General features: G+C 39.9%; 1 protein-coding gene across 1 annotated transcript; it reads right to left on the reverse strand.

Moving 5' to 3' along the window:
• Positions 1–446: 446 nt before the first annotated feature.
• On the reverse strand, positions 447–21157 carry rnf103 (ring finger protein 103). Its single transcript, XM_057850942.1, has 7 exons — positions 20494–21157; positions 18279–18427; positions 18058–18173; positions 13794–14216; positions 13563–13695; positions 13393–13479; positions 447–2152 (listed from the first exon to the last, which is right to left on the reverse strand). Exons 1-7 carry the CDS (start codon positions 20786–20788, stop codon positions 1274–1276), a joined length of 2082 nt encoding a protein of 693 aa, XP_057706925.1. The 5' UTR covers positions 20789–21157; the 3' UTR covers positions 447–1273.
• Positions 21158–21441: the final 284 nt, after the last annotated feature.

Here is a 21441-nt window from a genome sequence, read left to right on the forward strand (position 1 = left end):
GTAGGCTACCTACCTACTAGGGCCTCAGTGACGTTTCTTATTCTCACTATATGATTATACAACTTTAACATTTGTTAATAATACGCTCTGAGTGTAGTATCATCCATCGATTTTCCTTTTTAAATGGACACTTATAAGCGAACGCAAGAAGTAACAACGGGAACATTTTTAAACAGGCATTTCACGGGAGAGCATTTCGACTCTTCGGCCAATCATATAGCGAGAGCGAGTGGATAGTGAGGGGACCGCGCGCGGCTCTTAAGTGTCTCTGTCACGTGACTGTCGTAGCCGGTGTAGGCGCTTGAACCTACACCGGTAACGCGCTCGGCCAAATGGACACACAAGTATGGAATGTCATTATCATCACTTTAAAAATTTAAGTGACGGGTAAAAATAGATTATGACCGGATTTTTATGACCCTGTCAGTCAAAATGACAGACAACGAAAAAGTCTAGCGCAACCTCTGCTCAGGACAGAGGTTGAGTCAACTTAAATACATTTTAACTGGCTGCAAGTTAGATTTAGTTATTGCCACCACCTGTTATGTACCACTTCTTTTCCCATTCTCGTGTTTTTTCATTGCAAGCAAAATAAATGAAGATATTGCGACCAAAGCATTGGTAATTGCAATAATTTTCTGGGAGAAATTGAGCATTACCTGACAGAATTGCAGGGGTGCTAATACTTTTGGCCAGCAGTGTACGAATACCATAATTATGCTCTGAAAATGTCAGGGTGTTCGGTACCCCATATTTCCAAAACACGTTCCAGAAAGTTGTAATAATGATTGTTGAATTAATTTGCATTGTTCGAGTAATCAGACATCCCCCAGAACAAACTTTATTGAAATAAAGAATATTTTACAAAAGTTATGCTGACAAGTTATCCGCGAACTATCCATCAGAATGATGATCTATTACAATAATGCACTGTTCAAGCTAGCCTGTTTACGGAATTCAAAATATGCCCCAAATTTCTACACCCTAACTCTTCAACAGAGACACGGAGGTGACTGGCCATTACGAATTTATTGCCAGACTGGGAACATTGAGTCACAACATTCAGCACAGAAATGGAAACAAGCAGACAGATGGTTGCGGCAGCTGCTTAGGTCACACAGACAATGTTAGCTTTGGCATTGCTCCCACCATGTCTCACCTTAATCCTAAGCGAGCTCTCGTGCTAATGAAGCCAGAAATTATGATTAGAGAATAGGAACAGAAGACACGGTGATAAGAAAGGCTCATTTCCATTTACTTCACTTAAACCACTTTAAACATGCTGCTGCTGCTTCTTCTTGTAGCTGGGCCAGCGACACACTGGACAGCAGTGTCGGCCCGCGTCCAGCCACAGAACGATGCACTGCTGGTGGAAGGCGTGGCCGCAGGGAAGACCCATCAGTAGTTCTTCGCTCACAAAGTTCTCCAGGCACACGACGCATTCCGAGCAGCGCAAAATCCCGCGGGGCCATCCCGAATGCTCGCCGTGGTCATTTCGCGAGATGCTTTTTGACACCCCGCGAGCAGACGGGAAGTCAGGTTTGCCTCCGCAACACGCCTCCGTCACGCGCTCTGTATTGCTGTCAACAGAGTGCGCGTCAGCATCCAGGTTGTACGATGTGCTCTCCTGCCACTTGTCACTTTGTGAGGAATAGTCACTTGACTCACTGCTGTCTGTGTCTGAGTGAGATCTGTCAATCTCGTCTTCCAGCTTGGCTCCACCGCCGCATCGGAATTTCCACGCCGGTAAAGCTTTTATGTAGTCCAAGCTCACTAACGGGCGAAGCCAGAGATCAGGAAAGGCTAAGCGCTCAAAAAGAAAGTTAGGGTCATCATCCCAGTCTGACGGCACTTGTTGTAGCGATGCTATCGGGTGGAGCAGATAGGATGTGTACCACTCCCACAAACTGGCCAACCACTCCAAGTTAGTGCTGCTGTCCTCTTGGCTTCTGTTTCCACAGCGACGCTTTTTCTCAAAATAGTCCACCAGCAGGCCGTGCGCCAGGTAAGTGGACAGGAAGAGAGCCGGATGGGAAGAATAGAACGTCCAATCGGCTCTCACCACGCTGGCCAGTGTGGTTGTGTCTGCGTAGCGGAGCAACTTCAGGCTGTAACCGTAGACAGCATCCAGGTAAGACAGCTGGAGGAGAGCCTTGGTGGAAAGGGGAAGGGATTAGCAACCAACAGAAATAACATTTCTTAGAGTTGCATCAAACACCAATATAAAATTGACACTGAGGGGTACTTATTGCACATTGCTCAATATTGTTGGCTCATTTCTACCAAAGGGAAAGGCAAAACCATTATCAGATCCACCCCAGCGGAAAGAATATTGTTTAATCAACTGGGAATAAAAAAAAACACAGCATTTCATTTCACTGTTGAATAATAGTGGAGGCAAATGTAAATCAAAGGCAGTCTTTCCAGGAAGCGCAGACATTTTATATACTTTAGCCAATCAAATGTGAGCGTCCCAACTGTAAACGTTAGCATTGCTACATTGAGGCTAATGGGGAAAAAAAGACAACTTACATTAGCCTGTTATAAAACATTGGCAGTCTTCTACAAAACGCAAAATTGCGTTTAAAAGGTGACACTTAAAAAATTTAAAAATCGCTGGTTAACAGCATTTGCAAATGAAAAAAAAGAAAAAAAAAAAATTGATTACTGACACCACATGCATTGACAAAAAGAGCTTTTTTTGCGGAGTGTAAAGCTTACGGTTAGCGAACGTACTTCTGGTGAACATTTCAAAATAAAAGCACGTCATGTTCGTCATATAAATAACGATTTCTTGAGTTAATCCCACATACTTTAGAATTCAGATTCTACACTAGGAGTAGCTTTAAAATGACACCCTTTATGAAAAATCTGATTGGCAATAAATAATTATTATACTACTATTACATGTAGTAGTATACTTGAATATTAATGCTAGATATTTTTTTAAGAATTGTTTTGAATCATGTTGGGAAGGCGAAGTCAGCGTTTTGAATCTGTTTACATACCATTCTTTTGCACTAGTTAATGCCATCAGCATTTGACCTTATTGTTTGTGATTTATTGTTATTTACCTGTTTTTTTTTTGTATTGTAATAAAGAATTTAAGTGTTCCAAAATGTTTTCGTGAATTAATAAGCGTCATCAAAAATTTCATTGCTAAATTGGTGAAAAAAAGGGGGGAAAAATATTAGATTAGTCGACTAATTGTAAAAATAGTTGAGTGCCTAATCGGGATAAAATTAGTCGTTTGTGACAGCCCTAGTTTACAGTGTTTAATATAGATGTTTTTCCTTATTTTGTATGTCTGAACTTTAATTCTACAGCGTGTTGATGACCAATAAACGTCTGTTAAAGGAACTGGAGTCTCAAACGCAGCCGTGAAGATTCGCGCCCACATTTTTATTTACTGTGCGATAAATGGACTCATTGTTAGTTAGTTAGATGGACTTACGATCTGCCAGCTTGTAATTTTCTCCTGTCGTCTTCCAAAATTACAACTGGGTGACGGCGCTTGAGGTCCTCATTCAAGGCCGACGTGCAGCCAAGCTTGGCATTGAAGAGACAGGACACAACAGTGTACCCTCCTTTGTTTTGTTGAAATAAGTCAATGTTTTGGCCACTCTGGTGCGCTTGCATACCAAGCGTCCTACATTTAACCCCCCTAAAAAAAATTCCTCCTCGGATCTACACAATTCACATAGGGCACCCTTTTTTGACTTCAAAACGACGAATTTCGCCGAAAGGTGAGACATTTTCATGCCTGGATAACTAATATTGTCCAATTCCAAAAATTCAATACCAATATCAAACCAATACCAATATACTGTACGTTAAGAGTGTGACAATATCTCGATACAACGATATATCGCGATATTTTGCAACCCGATTGGTTATCGATATGCTCCCGCCAAGTATCGATACTTTTAGTTGACATATTGGCCATACAATGGAGTATGAATGCTGTAAACTGCTCAATGTTTGTTGAGCAATTTCTTGGCGGACCACTAGGGGCGCTCATGAGTGGGGTGAAGGTAAAGTGCGCAATAGTCGTCTAGAGAAGAAGAGACGAAGCTCCAAGTGGGTTGAAAAAAATAAAAAAGCTCCGTGAGAACGGTGGAGGAAAAAGTGAGAAAATATTGCTACAAATCACACATATGGACACACTTTAGATTTTACACCAACAAGAAAGGAAGTAAAGTGAACAAGGACTTTGCTGTATACAAGAATTGTCTAAGAAAAATAAGGTTCACTGGCAGCTGGTGACGTAGTGGACACCGGAGTTTGTGTGCTACGCTTTCATCACTTGAGGTAAGAAAGTTTTGCAATGTAATTGACTTTTTAATTTACATGTATTATTTTGATGATGTTTGGTGTTGAATGATATAAAATAAACCAGGACCATAAACTGGATGAAAAGGAATATCGAACAAGCCTACATGAATTTACTGATTTATTTGATATTATTTGAGTACCACTTTCCATCTAGTTTACTACACAAACTCTTAATACTACCGTTTTGATACAATAAGATATAAAAATGGTTTGAATAGCTTCCAAGATATATAAGGTGATGTGCATGATAATTAATGTCGCCTACATATTAAAAATAGTTATTTATTGCATTTTTAATTTCTATACATTCATATTTTTTAATTTACTCAATACTTCCAACACAACAACAACAACAAAAAATCAGGATTTAAACTCAAAAGCTATTAAGTAGCTAATATTTTTTGTTTTATTTTGGTTTTAAGGTGAGGAAGAATGCGACCGACCGAGTGCGACATCTCAAATGCTGAAGCAGATTGGGGAAGTGCTCAAACCAATGCTTTTGGCAACAAAGGTCATATACGAAGAAAAGACCCACCAATTTTATCATTGCCCCACTCCAAGCTCAACTGATGTCAGACACCTACAGCTCTGTTAATTATTTTTTAAAAGATTTAAAACTTTAAAGAAATTAAGGGTGCCATTCATCATGATCTCTCCAAGAGATATCAGTGTTTGTGGTGTGTTTCCTCTATAGACCCCACTCACATGACGTCACAACCACGCCTCCGCGCCATATTGTCCGTCAGCTCGTCGTGTTTACGCATTACCGCTATGTAAATTCCTCCTATTATGGCGTGTTTTGCTGCTCGTTAACATTACTAATCAAAATGGTGAAGGCGTGTGTGGCGGTTGGTTGCAGTAACAGAGAAGACAGACAGAGGGACTTCCATTCTACCGTATTCCGAGAGACCCAGAGAGGAGAGCGAGATGGACTGCTGCAATTCGACGAGACCAAACTGGGCACCAAACGATCACCACAGATTATGTAGTAGTCATTTTATATCTGGTAAGATGCATTTAATATACAGTATATGTAGAGGGTTTTGGGCTCACAACCACAATTAAGATCATTGCGAGGCTAATCGCCGACAACATAGAGTTTCAAATTCAAGATTTATTTGTTTATTTCTTCCACCATCATTATTTTTTGAATAATATTTAGCTGGTACCAAGGGAAAGAAGCTGGCCTCGTCTCCGGATCATCAGTTAAAACTTTTTGCAAAGGGGGGCAGATTTGGTGCGGTAAAAATGTGGGGGGCTACCTTGGCTGATTTACGTAGAACAATATATTTAAACAAATTTTAGCAAGCCCTTCTGTGTGTCATATTTGCTTTATTATTTTTTTTTAATTCATAATTTCAACAATCTCGCCTTTGTGGCGTTCTCTTTCGACACTCGGGCTCTTGCGAAATACTGCTGCTGTGAAATTAAACTAGCTTCAAGTTGCTATAATTTCTCGCTGCGTATTTTCCCTGTAATGTTGTACATGTCAGCGTGTCTTGTTTGTTAATATCGTGTCACATCGAACTGTTTGAAAACAGCGACTGTCTCTTTGCAAGTGAGGCAGACACAGTTGTTGCGTATTTTATTGAAGAAATAGTCCAATATCCACCTATCCTTGAAGCGTCGGCCATCGCAGTCAACTTTTTTTTTTATTGATTATCGCCATTTTAGAAAATTGGAAGTAAAGGGTCACACGGGGTAATGTTGCTAAGAGTACTGCTCTTAAAGTTTTTCAAAGTTTTGTGAGAATAGGCTGAGTTTCTGTGGACAAGATAGTTGTAGATATCAGGGTAGCAGATGTCAGGCAGAGACAGCGGGTCGAAAAATATCGATTTAGGCATCAAATATGGATCTGGCAAATGGATAGACTGAAGCTTTTCCACATAACGCCTTTTATGCAACGCATCCAATGAGTTTCCAGCATCTGAAAGCACCGGGGCTTCCATGAATTGCACTATAAATTGCACGACAAATTGAAACCATTGAGAATACGGATAAACAATGACGGACAATATGGCGGGCGGATACAGCGACACGTCATTGTGTGATGTTGGTGAGTGGGGTCTATATGTGCAGGTACACAATTTGCACTAGATGTATATTTTACAGCAATGTTGCACAAAAAAGGTGTCACTGTTCAATAAATGACTTAAACAGTATTTTTTTCTATTTTGAAATATCTTTTTTTTTCCGTTTCAACAGTTGTATCGTAGAATATCATGTATCAAATTCCTGACCAGTATATCAATAATCGCTGTATCGTGATATCGTGAGATAATCGTTATCTTGAGCTTTGTATCGCGAATCGTATCGTATCTTGAGGTGCCCTGAGGTTCCCACTCCTACTGTACGTGGTGGTGGACTTAACAAATAATGGCTAATTGTACTGTGATTCCCTAGGGTGTCCCCTAGGATTTGTTGGTGGTGGGCTGCATCGAAGTCGCATAGCACCACATGTTGTGCCGCGGTAAAATTGCTTTTATACCACGACTAATGAGAATATTTTTAACAACATTTTTTCCAAGAAGAACCATAACACAGATCTATTTTAAATATTTCATTAGCCAGGCTAATAAAATATTTCGAAACGTGACGGTCCACATACAATACGGGTAAAACACACGCCAAAAAGAACCCTAACATCATGTTAATGTCAATATTAAGGTCGTTTTCATAGCTTAAACCAGAATTACATTCATTAAACTTTAAATACCTTTCTGTGGCTTTTTCTCTCTGCACCAACATAGACTCACACGTGCAACAGGAGAACCGATGTGATTTTTCAAAACAAAACATGTAAAGGAAAAATTTGTATTTGATGTGCTATTTCAGACGAGTTCTGGCAAATAGTGCGTAAATCATGAGCTATAGATATTGACTTAGACGTATTTTTAAATGATACAAATTATAAATTAGAATGTATCTTTAAAAAAAAACATCTCATTTGCAAGGCGTGGCAGCTTTTATTTTGGTGTGGCGGTGCGCAATAATCTTTTATATGTAAGAGAAAACCTGGATTCCCCACTGGATACTTTAATAAATGATAAATGTAACAACTTCAAGGTTTTCCAATTAGCATTCTGTGAAAAATAGGCGAACAACTTATGCTAAAGTTATGGAAAAATCGCCTATATTCCACCACTATATTTATTGTTGAAATCAAAATAGTGCAAAGGTCCGCTTTTTGGATCAAGTGCTAAGTGCCAATAAGGCACTGACACAGTTCTTGTGGCTCAAAATAACAAAGGCACACAAGTTCAGTACAGTGAATGAGGTATGTAATGAGTTTATAATTCATTAGTTTTCAATCATTTATTGTTCATTTATTTTTTGCACTATGAATAGTCTGCTCACATAAAAAATCCCAAACATCTTAGTTAGGAGGCATCTAATGGTTAATTAGCATAACTGCTGTGCTAAGCTGTGACCAGCCCTTATACAAAGGCAGAAGGCTTCTACATTTACTTTGAAGGCATTTATCAGCCAATATTTTCAGGTAGCCGATAAGATCATTGTGGGATAAGAGAGCCGATACTGTCTTATGTATCCGATGTACGGCTAAGCGATAATATCATACAACTGTAATAATAATAATTTTTTTAAACTGTCCGATTGACATAATTTTTAAATGCTTTTTCAGGCTTGAATTTTTACAAAATCCCTTTAATGATTTAATGCTTTTTAATGACCCACATAAATCCTGTTTATATTAAGTGTTGTCTTGCACTCTAATAAAACAAAAACCCAAAGGGGTCACAAAACAGAAAAAAAAAAAAAACAATAAAAATGTCATAAAAGTTAGGGACGTGCCGGATCCCATGTGATTGGAAATTGGGCTCGATCATGTCATTTTTCAGAGGATCAGAATCGGTTATAAACGATCATCAAAATGTAATTGTTATTTTTCAGTATTACTTCGTTGGCTGCCATTGACGGTGATAGACGCCCAATCCATTATGACTAGGAGGGCTGCCAGCAACAGTCTTTTATGTTGCTGCAATTTTGGGATGGCTTTATTCAAATTGAGGGGGTGGGTGCTTTGTTCTAGCGATGTCCCGATCCAGGTTTTTGCACTTCCGATCCGATACCGATATTGTTTTTCACTTCTGATCCGATACCGATACCGGCCTATCTGAGCATGTGTTAAAGTTTAAAGTTATTTAGCCTCCTTACTTAGTTGTCAGACTCATGTTGAAAAAGGTTTTAGTACTCTTGATAACAACTAGCCAGCTGAATTAGGTGAGTTTTAATAACACACAACGGTTGGTAAAAAGAAACTGACCTGTTTATTCAGTGACAAACACAAAACATTATAAACTAGGCCTGCAAGCAGGACTGAACGGGCCCTCGCAATCTAGCGCAACTCGGACGTCACGCAACTCGGACTGTGTGCAGGTCAGGGTGGTGGCAGATCCTCCTCTCTAATCATCTCATTAGAACCTAACATGCTCGAAAGTCGCCAAATTACATTCCCACACCCAAGAGATAAAAACCCCTATTGGAGAGAGTACTACAAAAAAGGAGCCACTACTGAGCTGTGCAGCCAAGCCCTTATTCAAAACCAAAATTAATCTTCTAACTTGGCCAATTCGACCAAGTGTGCCAAATATTGTGGCTCTATAAGCTGCCTGAGTCTCTGAAAAAAAATATTTCCTTTAAATGGCGAACAAAGGGTCGTCATGGCAACAGACAGAGACACGTGGACATGGGCCGTAAAAAAGTATTTTAATAGGTCTTGAAACTACAATGACCAACATGAAAAGAACTGGACATGTTTTGGAAAAACGAGTGACTTCCTATCGCCACTAGTTGGCGCTGTAGGGTTGATGCAAATGACCCCTACAAGTTCCTTCAGGGTATGACTCTCAACAAGCACGGGAAGTTTGGCGCAGATATGTTCTATATCTGCCGAGTTATGATTGTTCAAAGTTTTTGGAGAGAAAAATTGTTGACAGTCATTTTCACTTTCCTGTTTGGACCCCTCCGCTTCAACGAAACTTCAATATTTTTCATCAGGCACCTGAAGACAGGTCTTAAGGCTTCCCTTATGCAGGTTTGAGGTAGATTGGTTTTTTCCCTTTAGAGGAGGAGTGTGTCCCGTAAAAAAGGGCATTTCCTGTTTCCACTAGGAGGCGCCAGGCACAAATGGTAAATTTTCAATCCAGTCCTGCTCAGGCTGGTATACCTCACACACATGCCAGATTTAAAATAGATTTAACATTGTATGAGGGTGTTATCAGTCATTTTCCGAATTTGGTGTTTTGGCGAAAAAATGGAAGAATTTGGCGCCCCGCCCAGGTCAGGCCCGTGAATGAAAACACACCATTTTTATAACTTAAGATTTCATATGCCTCATGAACAGTCTCGCCAATTTTGAGAATGATCAAACTAATTCCCTAGGTGCCAAGGTGTAAAATGTGCACACTGTAAATCGATAAAAAGTTCACATTCAATCCAAAATACCCGATTTCCTGTAGGATTTGGAATGTGTGTGCAAGAGACTTTTTGGAGCAGTTTTGCACAAAGTTTTGACTCTCCAAATTTCATCACTCTATGTTAGAAAAACCTAAATGGAGAGGCCTTTTTGAAAATTTCAAGGGGGCGCCACTGAGCCATTTTCTTAAATTGTTTCGTAACGTTGCAAGATTATCGAACGTTATCCAAAGCCGCATGTATGTGCAAATTTTGGTGAGTTTTTATGCATATTCAAGCCTCCAAATGTAAACTCTTACTGTGAACCCATGAAAATTTCACATTCGATCCAAAATACCCGATTTCCTGTTGGATTTGGAATATGGGTGCAAGAGACTTTTTGGAGCAGTTTTGCATAAGGTATCTACTCCCCAAATTTCCTTGCTCTATGTTGAAAAAACCCAATAGGAAAGGCCTTTTTTAAAACTTCTTTCTGTCGCCACTAGTTGGCACTGTAGAGTTGATGCAAATGACCCCTACAAGAACCTTCAGGGTATGACTCTCAACAAACACGGAAAGTTTGGCGCAGATATGTTGCATATCTGCCGAGTTATGACTGTTCAAAATTTTTGGCGAGACAAATTGTTGACGGTCATTTTCACTTCCAGTTTGGACCTCTCCGCTTCAACGAAACCTCAATATTTTTCATCAGGGACCTGAACACATGTCTTGAGGCTCCCCTGAAACAGGTTTGAGGTCAATAGATTTTTTTCCCTTGGAGGAGGAGCCTGTCTCGTAAAGAAGGCCATTTCCTGTTCCCACTAGGGGGCGCCAGGCCTAATGGGTAATATTTCAATGCAGTCGTGTTCAGGCTGGGATATCTCATATACATGCTAGAAATGAAAAAGATTGAACGTTGTATCACGGAGTTTTTAATCATTTTCTGAATTTGGTATTTTGCCCAAAAATGGCCGACTTTGGGACCACGCCCAGGTCAGACCCTTGAGTGAAAACTCCCCATTTTGAAAACTTAAGATCTCATATGTCTCCTGAATAGTCTGACCAATTTTGAAGACTATCCAACTATTTTCTTCAGCGACAAGGTCTCAAATGTAAATCGATAAAATTTCACATTTGATCCAAAATTTCCGGCTTCCTGTTGGGTTTGGAATATGGGTGCAAGAGACTTTTTGGAGCAGTTTTGCACAATGTATCGACTTGCCAAATTTCATCGTTCTACGTTGAAAAAACCTAATAGGAAAGGCCTTTTTGAAAATTTCAAGGGGGCGCCACTGAGCCATTTTGTTAAATTTTTTTGTAGATTATCAAAATTTACGCAAAGTTGCATGTATGTGCAAATTTTGGTGAGTTTTCGTGCATGTTCAGGCCTCCAAATGTAAACTCAAACTGTGAACCGATAAAAATTTCACATTTGATCCAAAATATCCGATTTCCTGTTGGATTTGGAATATGGGTGCAAGAGGCTTTTTTGAACAGTTAGGCATAAGGTATCTACTCCCCAAATTTCATTGCTCTACGTTGAAAACCTGAGAGGAGAGGCCTTTTTGAAAATTTTAAGGGTCAAGGGGGCGCCACTGAGCCATTTTTTGACATTTTTTCAAAACGACACAAGATTATCGAAATTTACGCAAAGCCGCACGTTTGTGCAAATTTTGGTGACTTTTCGTGCATGTTCAGGCCTCCAAATTGGCCATTTTCATTTGCCCTGAAAAAAGAAGAATAATAATAATAATAATAATAATAATAATAATAATAATAATAATAATAATAATCCTTTGCAAAACAATAGGGCCTTCGCACGCTTAGTGCTCGGGCCCTAATTATAAACAGAAATGGCATAGTCAGTCAGTAAAACGTGCAAATAATACTGTAAACTGTCTTAAAAAAGTAAAAGACACAAACAACCTCAGTGGAAAATCCCACAAACCCCCCCAAGCTATTAGATGCTTATAATGTTTCATGTATTAGTTAAAAAAAATTGTATAAAAAGCCTCTCAGGTTTAAATAAACGACTATTTCAGTATCAAGTTAACATTTTAAAACAGTAAATAAAATACTCAAGTCCCCATTCTGTATCAGCAGCTTTAAACTACATTCAACTCATTTAATTTTGCGACTGTTTAAGTTGTTAAAATTGCTCCCGTTATTCCATAATTTCCCTTCTGTCTACTTTCGACATGTGAAAGTTTCAAAACTGTTTTGAAGATAGATTCAAGTCATGATTTTTTAGATAAAAAGTTAATTAGGTTCGCAACAGCCTACTTGGGAACACTCCTGCTTTAAGATGGCGGCTGTTTACTAACGCATCTAGTTTTCAATACTTCAATGTTGCTCACGCCGTCGAGTCTGTCATTTTGCATCTAGTTCTATATACATATGATATCTATTATCTCCAGTAAAACGATGTTGACGTAGTTTGTAGCGGCTGTCAGCAGCAGTCAGGTATTCTTGTGTTTTTTATCCAGCGGCATGAGTTGAGCTAAAGCCGTGAGTTGAGCATTTGCATTACCCGGGTCTATGACAAGCATGATGTTTACTCTCGGGACGCAATGCGGTCCACTTCTCATTGCGTCCCAAAGACCGCGCTGTGTATTAGTTCCGCTTTACTTGACATATGTCAATAATCGGAATTTGCATGTTTGTGAATCGTTCTCGAATCTTCCACGGCCGAATCGCTCAAGGATGTAATGACGGCTGGGCATGTTGTACCGTGGTTCTAAGTGTTGGATGGTGCGTCTTTACTCACGAGAGATAATGGCTCGTCATCCAGAATGAATTCTTCGGCAATGACTCTTGTTATTCCCTGGGCTTTGGGACTGTCGAGTGCCAGTTTGTCATGCATAGCAAAAGTTTCTGCCAGTGTTAGTTGCGTAGGACCTTTCTTTTTGTCTTCGGTTTTCTTAAGATACTTCTTATATTGTTTGTGGTGGTATTTCGCTAAATGCTTGATTAGGTTGGTTGTATTAAAACTTCTTACAGCTTTACCACCACGCTTGACTTTATTGTGGCATACGTTGCACTTTGCGTCTTCGTCTTTGTTGTCCTTTAAGGTGAAATGATCCCACACAGCTGACATTTTTACCGATAAATGTAGTGTGTTGAAGGTGCGCTGGAAAAGCTCGGACCGGACTTAACAAAAAAAAAAAAAAAAAAGGGATCGGAAGTCTGGATCGGAATTTTTCCATGTTGGCCGATCCGAGACCGATGCGCTTTTTTTTTGCCCATATCGGCGTCCGATCCGATCCAAATATCGGATCGGGACATCTCTACTTTGTTCCTCCCCTCCTTAATACATTTCAGAGGCATCAGATCAGGACTGTATCGGCAGATCCTTAACATCGGGTGAGTTTTGACTATAAAGCAAAAATGTTATTGGGATTCCTTTGGAAATTTGTTTCAACAGAATGATGGGGGCCGGGAGGGAACAACTCATCAAACAGGCCTTGAAAAAAATGATGAGGACATGTTCAACCTGGTGTTTGTATTATTTCTGTGACCCATTTGTGTTTTTAATTCATTACCAAGTTTGTTCATGTGCACAATTGTTGATGAATGAGAAGTTATTCATAGGTTATGAATACACAATGAAAGATTTTTGCAGAATGATATACTTTTCCCTACCAGAAATGGAAGCCAAGACACCAAAAGGATGGAATTGTAAGTTCCAAGTGTTCGGATGAGCACAACAAAACGTTTCACTGTCGCTCCCTGCTCACAAGACAAAAAAAGAAAAGTTAACTTGCTATACAGTAACACTGACTGCAAATTGAGTGGCGCGGGAATGTACCAACCTGTGTAATGAAGAGATCCATCCATGCCAACAGGTTGATGAGGACAAGACTGAGGACAAACAAGTCATTGACCTCGGGTTGAAGTGATCGCAAGAAGGTGTCCATGGCGGCCACAGACAAGAACTCTCCGGTGCTGCAGAGTATCAACACAAAGAGACACAAAAGAGACAGAAATCTTTTGTCTTGTGTATGTCAACCATGTCATGGGATCCCATCACATTGAATCATCACCTGTTGCCATAGTGATACACCCCCTCCGGCATCTTCAGGATATAGGCGGGGCTCTGCGTCACACCGATCTCTAATAGGCTGCTGTCATTGTCCCAGCGACTGACGTCCACGAATATGAACTCGATCCTGCCGGTGAACTTGACCGACAGCGAGGAGAAGAAAACGGGCGGCTGAGGCAGGGGAGCGAAGAGAAACATCTTTAATGGGTGGCGCGGGTCAGGGCGCCACTCCTCCAGCAGTTTCTCCGAACGGGAAAGCGTCTTGATGCGTTGAGACATATGCGAAGTCATCCAACGGAAGATGTGCTCGGGCTCCACGCGACGGCCGTTGTATTCTTTCAATGTGACTTTGCCCTTAGATGCCGACGTCTGTGGGACTGACATGATGAGAGTGGAACGCTGCCAGCCGCGTTTCATGCATGACCTTGAGTAAAAAACAACACACGCATAAATTAGAGATGTGACCGAAAATTCAGCGCCGAAAACCTTTGGTTGAAAATAGCTGAACTGCATTTTCGTTTTTTCGGTGAAAAGTCCGAAAGTTTAACACCGAAAAGTAGGGTTGTTCAGATCATGTTTTTTTGCTCCCGATCCGATCCCGATCGTTTTAGTTTGAGTATCTGCCTATCCCGATATTTCCCGATCCGATTGCTTTTTTTTGCTCCCGATTCAATTCCAATCATTCCTGATAATTTTTCCCGATCATATACATTTTGGCAATGCATTAAGAAAAAAATGAATAAAACTCGGACGAATATATACATTCAACATACAGTACGTAAGTACTGTATTTGTTTATTATGACAATAAATCCTCAAGATGGCATTTACGTTATTAATTATTCTTTCTGTGAGAGGGATCTACGGATAGAAAGACTTGTAATTCTTAAAGAATAAATGTGACTTTGTATATTGTGACTAAATATTGCCATCTAGTGTATTTGTTGACCTTTCAGTAAATGATACTGCAGCCATTTAACTTCTGCCCAAATGCATGATGGGAAGTGCAACCATGACTGTGCGTAGGGGCACCAATTGATATATCTTCTCTGCATTGGGAAAGAACATAAGGTGTTAAGAAAATGATAACTACTACCTTTCTTCCCCACATTGCCTCCCACGTTATAGTTAATTGCTGAGGGAGGTTTTGTAAGGCTTTAGCCACATAAAAAATGGCTCCTAAGGATGTCAAAATTCTCTCTACTTATTAACCACTGCCTTTAAGCGCTGTCTATAGGTAAAACGGCGTCTTTATAGATTGAACGCGACAATGCGTGAGTGGGTCGTGCAGCGCATGCGTTAATTATCTAACGTGATTAATTAAAAAACATTAATTACCGCCGTTAACGCAATAAATTTGATAGCCATACTTTAAACCAAAACTACTCTGGATGAGTGTAAGACATATTGTCTGTAACGTTAAATACAATAAGAAAACGATTTAAATAAAATATATATAATAAAAAAAAGGCATGTCCGATATTTTTTTGCCGATTCCGATACTTTGAAAATGACGTGATCGGACCCGATCGATCGGGACATCTTTACCGAAAAGTGTGAAAAACCTCAGTCCTCTTGTGATGAGGTAATCAAAACACGGTGAGCTAGCACAACTTGCTCACAGCCAACATGTCTACACGCTCGTTCTGAAGTTGCTTTCCATTGATGTCCTGCGTCACATTGAGTACAGTGCATTTGAGCCCATGAGTGAGTAGTTTGCAATTTATTTTCTATACTGTTCACTTGATTAAAGTAGTATTTAAATCAGGGGTGTCCAAACTTTTTGCAAAGGGGGCCAGATTTGGTGTCGTAAAAATTTGGGGGGCCGACCTTGGTTGACGTTTTTTAAGTAGAACAATTAGGGCTGTCAAAATCATCGCGTTAACGGGCGTTAATTTTTAAAAATTAATCACCTTAAAATATTTGACGCATTTAACGCACATGCCCGCTCAAACAGATTAAAATGACAGCAAAGTGTCATTTTCACTTGTTACTTGTGTTTTTTGGTGTTTTTCCGCCCTATGCTGGCTGGATTTTATGGGTTTCAGCACTTTCAGGCTTCAGCATCATAATTATTATTGACATCAACAATGGCGAGCTACTAGTTTATTTTTTGATTGAAAATTTTACAAACGTTATTAAAACGAAAACATTAAGAGGGCTTTTAATATAAAATTTATATGACTTGTACTAACATTTAGCTTTTAAGAACTACAAGTCTTTCTATCCATGGATCGCTTTAACAGAATGTTAATAATGTTAATGCCATCTTGTTGATTTATTGTTATAATAAACAAATACAGTACTTATGTACAGTATGTTGAATGTATATGTCCGTCTTGTGTCTTATCTTTCCATTCCAACAATAATTTACATAAAAATATGGCATATTTTATAGATGGTTTGAATTGCGATTAATTACGATTAATTAATTTTTAAGCTGTGATTAACTCGATTAAAAATTTTAATCGTTTGACAGCCCTAAGAACTATATATTTAAGCAAATTTTAGCAAGCCATTCTGTGCGTCACATTTGCTTTATTTATTTTTTTCCCTTTGTGGCGTTCTCTTTCGACTCCCGGGCTCTTGCGAAATACGACTGTGAAATAAACTAGCTTCAAGTTGCTTCAATTTCTCACAACGTATCTTCCCTGTAATCTTGTCGTACATGTCAGCGTGTCTTGTTTGGTAATATCGCCTCACATTGAACTCTTTAAAAACAGTGACTGTCTCTTTGCAAATGAGGCGGACACAGTTGTTGCGTATTTTAGTGAAGAAATAGTCCAATTTCCACCTATCCTTGACGCGTCGGCCATCACAGTCAACTTTCTTTTTTTTTTGTTGATTGTCATCATTTTAGAAAATTGGGAGCAAAGGGTCACATGGGGTAATGTTGCTTAGAGTGCTGCTGCCTTTTACTGGGTAAATGATGAGTAGCATTTAGTGTGTAAGCTACTTCATATGCTGGTAGCAGTACTGCTGACCAACTTATTAAGTCTGTGTGCGGGCCAGACGTTATTGATTTTAGGACAGACGCTGGGGGCCGGATGAATGAAATTTGACCACGGGCCGCATTTGGCCCCCGGGCCGGACTTTGGACATGTCTGATTTAAATGAATATATCTGCATTTGCTGTGGTTTAGTATAATATGTTAATAGAATGACTACTTCCTCTTTTTGTCAATTTTTTTCCCTCAACTTTCAAACCCCCTGTGCCAGTCGCCGTTTAATCCGGCTGGGAGCGACTTTGCTCAACTTCATTGCCACTAGAACACAGCCCACTCGCCTGGCTCTCAATTAAGGACTAAGAGATTGTAATGGCCTTGTAAAGACCTTCACTAGTTTCGGCGAAAATGGAATAGCTTTTTGTTGTTGTTAAGTACAGTCAACCCCGTCGACAGGGGTGGCCATAGAGGCAGGCCCCTGAATGACCATTAATTTATTTTACTTTATATTTACATATTACTTTTTTATTTAAATCAGTGTCTGATTAAATATGATGTTCTACTCGATATATACTTAAAAACTTCAACATATTAAGTATTTCAAATATATATTTTTTCCTTTTTTTGCACAACGCCCACCAGAGGTGTGCGAAACTTCCAAATCTTAGATTATTTGCGATTCGGCCGTGCAAGATTCGAGAACGATTCACAAACATCCAAATTCCGATTATTGAAATATGTCAAGTAAAGCAGAACTAAAACACAGTCAGCACGATCTTCAGGACACAATGAGGAACAGACCGCATTGCGTCCAGAGAGTAAACATCATGCTTGTCATTACCCGGCTAATGACAATGCTCAACTCAGCTCATGCCGCTAGATTAAAAAACAATAATACCTGACTGCTGCCGACAGCCGCTACAAACTACGTCCATATCATGTTACGGTAGGTAATAGATCTCATATGTATACAGAACTAGATACAAAATGACAGACTCAATGGCGTTAGCAACATATATATTGAAAACCAGATGCGAAATGACAGACTTGCCGGCGTTGGTAAACAGCCGCCATCTTAAAGCAGGAGACTTTCCATAGAAGGCTGTGTTGTAGCGAATTTAATTAACTTTTTATCGAAAATACTCCAAAATTGGCAAAATCTTAACTTGAAACTATCTTTAAAGTTTTAAAACTTTCACATGTCTAAAGTAGACAGAAGGGAAATTATTAGATTAAATAAATGCAAGCAATGGTACTGGTTGAGGGATAAGCATGGATAAATTTAATCCCCCCCTCCCCATTGTAATGGTATGCTTCCCACCTGTGGTCATGAGAGCAGTTGAAAGTCCCGGTTCGGATTCCAAACTGAGACACTTTCTGCACCATCTTCCCCCAGTTTGACTTACTGAGCAGAGCTTCTCGGTCCTGAGCAATGACCTGCATAGATGCGCGAACAAAAACTCCATGTCCATGCCTTTTGGTAGGGTGCAAAAGTTGTATTTTGGGGTGAAATCCTTTCACAATGCTAATAATGGAGATTACCTGAACCAACCAGATGCCATCTTTAGTGTCCTCCACTAATTCATAGAAGTGCATCTCTCCGCTGAAATGTGTGCTGCTGGCATCACCTGCCTCTGTTTGCTCATTCTCCTTCTTGATGGCGGAATATAACTCGCCGTGTGTCAGCTCTCCTGGGGTTTGAAGAAGAAAATACAGGGGTTGGACAAAATAATGGAAACACCTAACATTTTGGCATCATAATCATTGAACATAATTGTTGAAGAATGGCACGAGGAACATTCCAATGAAGTTGAGAATCTCTTATGGCGGGCACAATCCCCAGACCTCAACATTATTGAGCATTTATGGTCAGCTTTAGAGATTCAATTAAGACGTCGATTTCCACCACCATAGTCTCTAAAAAAGTTAGAGGGTATTCTAATTGAAGAATGGCTTGAAATTCATTTGAAAAAAATTCAAGAGTTCTATGAATCAATACCTCGGAGAATTGAGGCTATAATTGCCGCAAAAGGCGCACCTATACCATATTACCGTATTGGCCCGAATATAAGACGGCCCTGATTATAAGATGACCCCCTCTTTTTCAAGACTCAAGTTTGAATAACAGACTTTTTTAACACCAAATTAATATTTATACAGAAAATAATTACAGTACATCTGAAACAAATGATATTAACAATATATTAGAGAGAAAAAGCATGTTATTTAGCCTCATTCAAATATTAATACCTGAACATTTAAATATCTAAACTAAAGTGCAATCACATTCGTAAATGGATGGCTTCTGGTTTTTGAAATGTAAATCATAATATAAGGAAATAATAATAAGGAAAAACATTGCAATAAAATAATGCAAACTGGTCACCCCACAGGTTTTCAATGGGGTTGAGGTCTGGGGACTGAGATGGCCACGGGAGGAGCTTGATTTTGTGTCTGGTGAACCATTTCTGTGTAGATTTGGCCATATGTTTAGGGTCATTGTACTGCCGACCCATCATCACTGACGCACCCCCATACTTCACAGTTGGTATGAGGTGCTTTTCAGCATGCGCATCTTTCGTGGCACGCCAGACCCACTTAGAGTGTTTGTTGCCAAAAAGCTCAATCTTGGTCTCATCTGACCAAAGCACACGGTCCCAGGCTTCAACTGGGACCAAGCACACGGTCCCAGGCTTCAACTGGGACCGTGTGCTTTGGTCAGATGAGACAAGATTGAGCTTTTTGGAACCAAACACTAAGTGGGTCTGGCGTGCCAAGAAAGATGCGCATGCTGAAAAGCACCTCATACCCACTGTGAAGTATGGAGGTGGGTCAATGATGCTGTGGGGCTGTTTCGCTCCCAAAGGCCCTGGGAACCTTGTTAGGGTGCATGGCATCATGAATGCTTTGAAATACCAGGACATTTTAAATCAAAATCTGTTGCCCTCTGCCCGAAAGCTGAAGATGGGTCGTCACTGGGTCTTTCAGCAAGACAATGACCCTAAACATATGGCCAAATCACCACAGAAATGGTTCACCAGACACAAAATTAAGCTCCTCCCATGGCCATCTCAGTCTCCAGATCTCAACCCCATTGAAAACCTGTGGGGTGAGCTGAAGAGGAGAGTACAGAGGAGAGGACCCAGGTCTCTGGATGATTTAGAGAGATTCTGCAAAGAGGAATGGCTGAAGATCCCTCTTTCTGTCTTTTCCCATCTTGTGAAACATAATATGAGAAGATTAGGTGCTGTTTTGTTGGCAAAAGGGGGTTGTACAAAGTATTAACACCAGGGGTGCTAATAATTGTGACACACATTATTTGATGTCAAATAATTATTTCTTTATGTGGGATTTTTCCCCCACTGAATAAATGCACTTGTATTGAAGGTTGGATTTTTCTTTTTTTTCCATTAAGGTCCCATATTATTTAGAAATATATATATATATATTAGAAGCTAAAAAACACATAATTATTATAAATCCAATAATTATGGAGGGCACTGTACATTTCTATTCAAAGATGGTTATGTGGTCCAGTCCACGATTTGTTACCAAAATACAGTACCAGTATTTTGTGTTATTTATGTATCTATTTATTCATCATGAGGGGCCTGCGAAAGTGTGGAGGGGCACGCAAATAATTGTTCACTAGCACCCCATCCCATCTTGGACGGTCCAGACGGGGGGTCACGTTAACATGTTCAAACAGATATGAGCACATTTGTACATTAGTGTGCTTTTGAAAGACGAGATTTACCCGATTTCTCCACCAGTTGGCTGACATCCTTCTTCTCAGCCAGCCCAGCGTATCCCAGCCCTCGACACTCCAGGATGGTCTTCAGCTTCTTATAGCTGAGAGAAACAGGGTCGACCAGCTGTGTGGCGAACACACCTGTCTCGTACCAAACCACCGCCTCGAATATCCGAGCCAGCATGAACAAAACGATGAAATACAAGAGCAAAAAGAACATCTTGAGCCACATCGTACAGCTGGACGACGACTGCGCCGTGTGCGATAGAATTCCTGTCAGCCTGCCCTGACTTCCAGACATGGGCTTCCCCAACCTTCTGTGATGGACTAATATGATATTCTCTTAAAAGAAAATAGTCGTCTTTTAGTCGTACACCTTCATGTTTGATATTTGGGTGGGCTATTCCTGGCTAGCACTGAGTCTGTCCACTGTCAACATCTAGCCCATTAGCTTAGCATCGCAGGTGACTTTTCAGGCCCTTGTGATGTAACAACAACAACAAACCGCGTTGAAGTCACGTGTCAGCTGCTCGGCGCCCGACTACGTCAATAGACCGGAGACGGTACCGCGCGGAAGTTTAAGTCGCAGATCTTCTCATCGCAAAATAAATTCAATAACTACAGATACGCAATTGCTTCGATCAGCTGACGTTGGAAAAGTACGTCACTTCCCTTCAAATCATCGCATAGAAACGTTCCAAAATAAAATACTATGCGTTGACAAAGCGGAAAAGCTTGATCAGAATTGATTTATTTAACAAATTGTAAATCTTCAGCATTATTTAAATGCATTTTATTTTTCCCCAGTCCTGCGCACTAGTCTTCAATTTTTATTAAAACTACAAAAAGTGGGGCTATACTTATTTCCTGTCACCAAGGCAAACGCATGGTAGAAGTAATACCTTTATAATATAAAATTATAATATTAATATTAAATTTATCCAGTCATCCAAG

The sequence above is a fragment of the Corythoichthys intestinalis genome, chromosome 11 (genome assembly GCF_030265065.1).
Source record: "Corythoichthys intestinalis isolate RoL2023-P3 chromosome 11, ASM3026506v1, whole genome shotgun sequence".
Lineage (NCBI taxonomy): Eukaryota > Metazoa > Chordata > Actinopteri > Syngnathiformes > Syngnathidae > Corythoichthys > Corythoichthys intestinalis.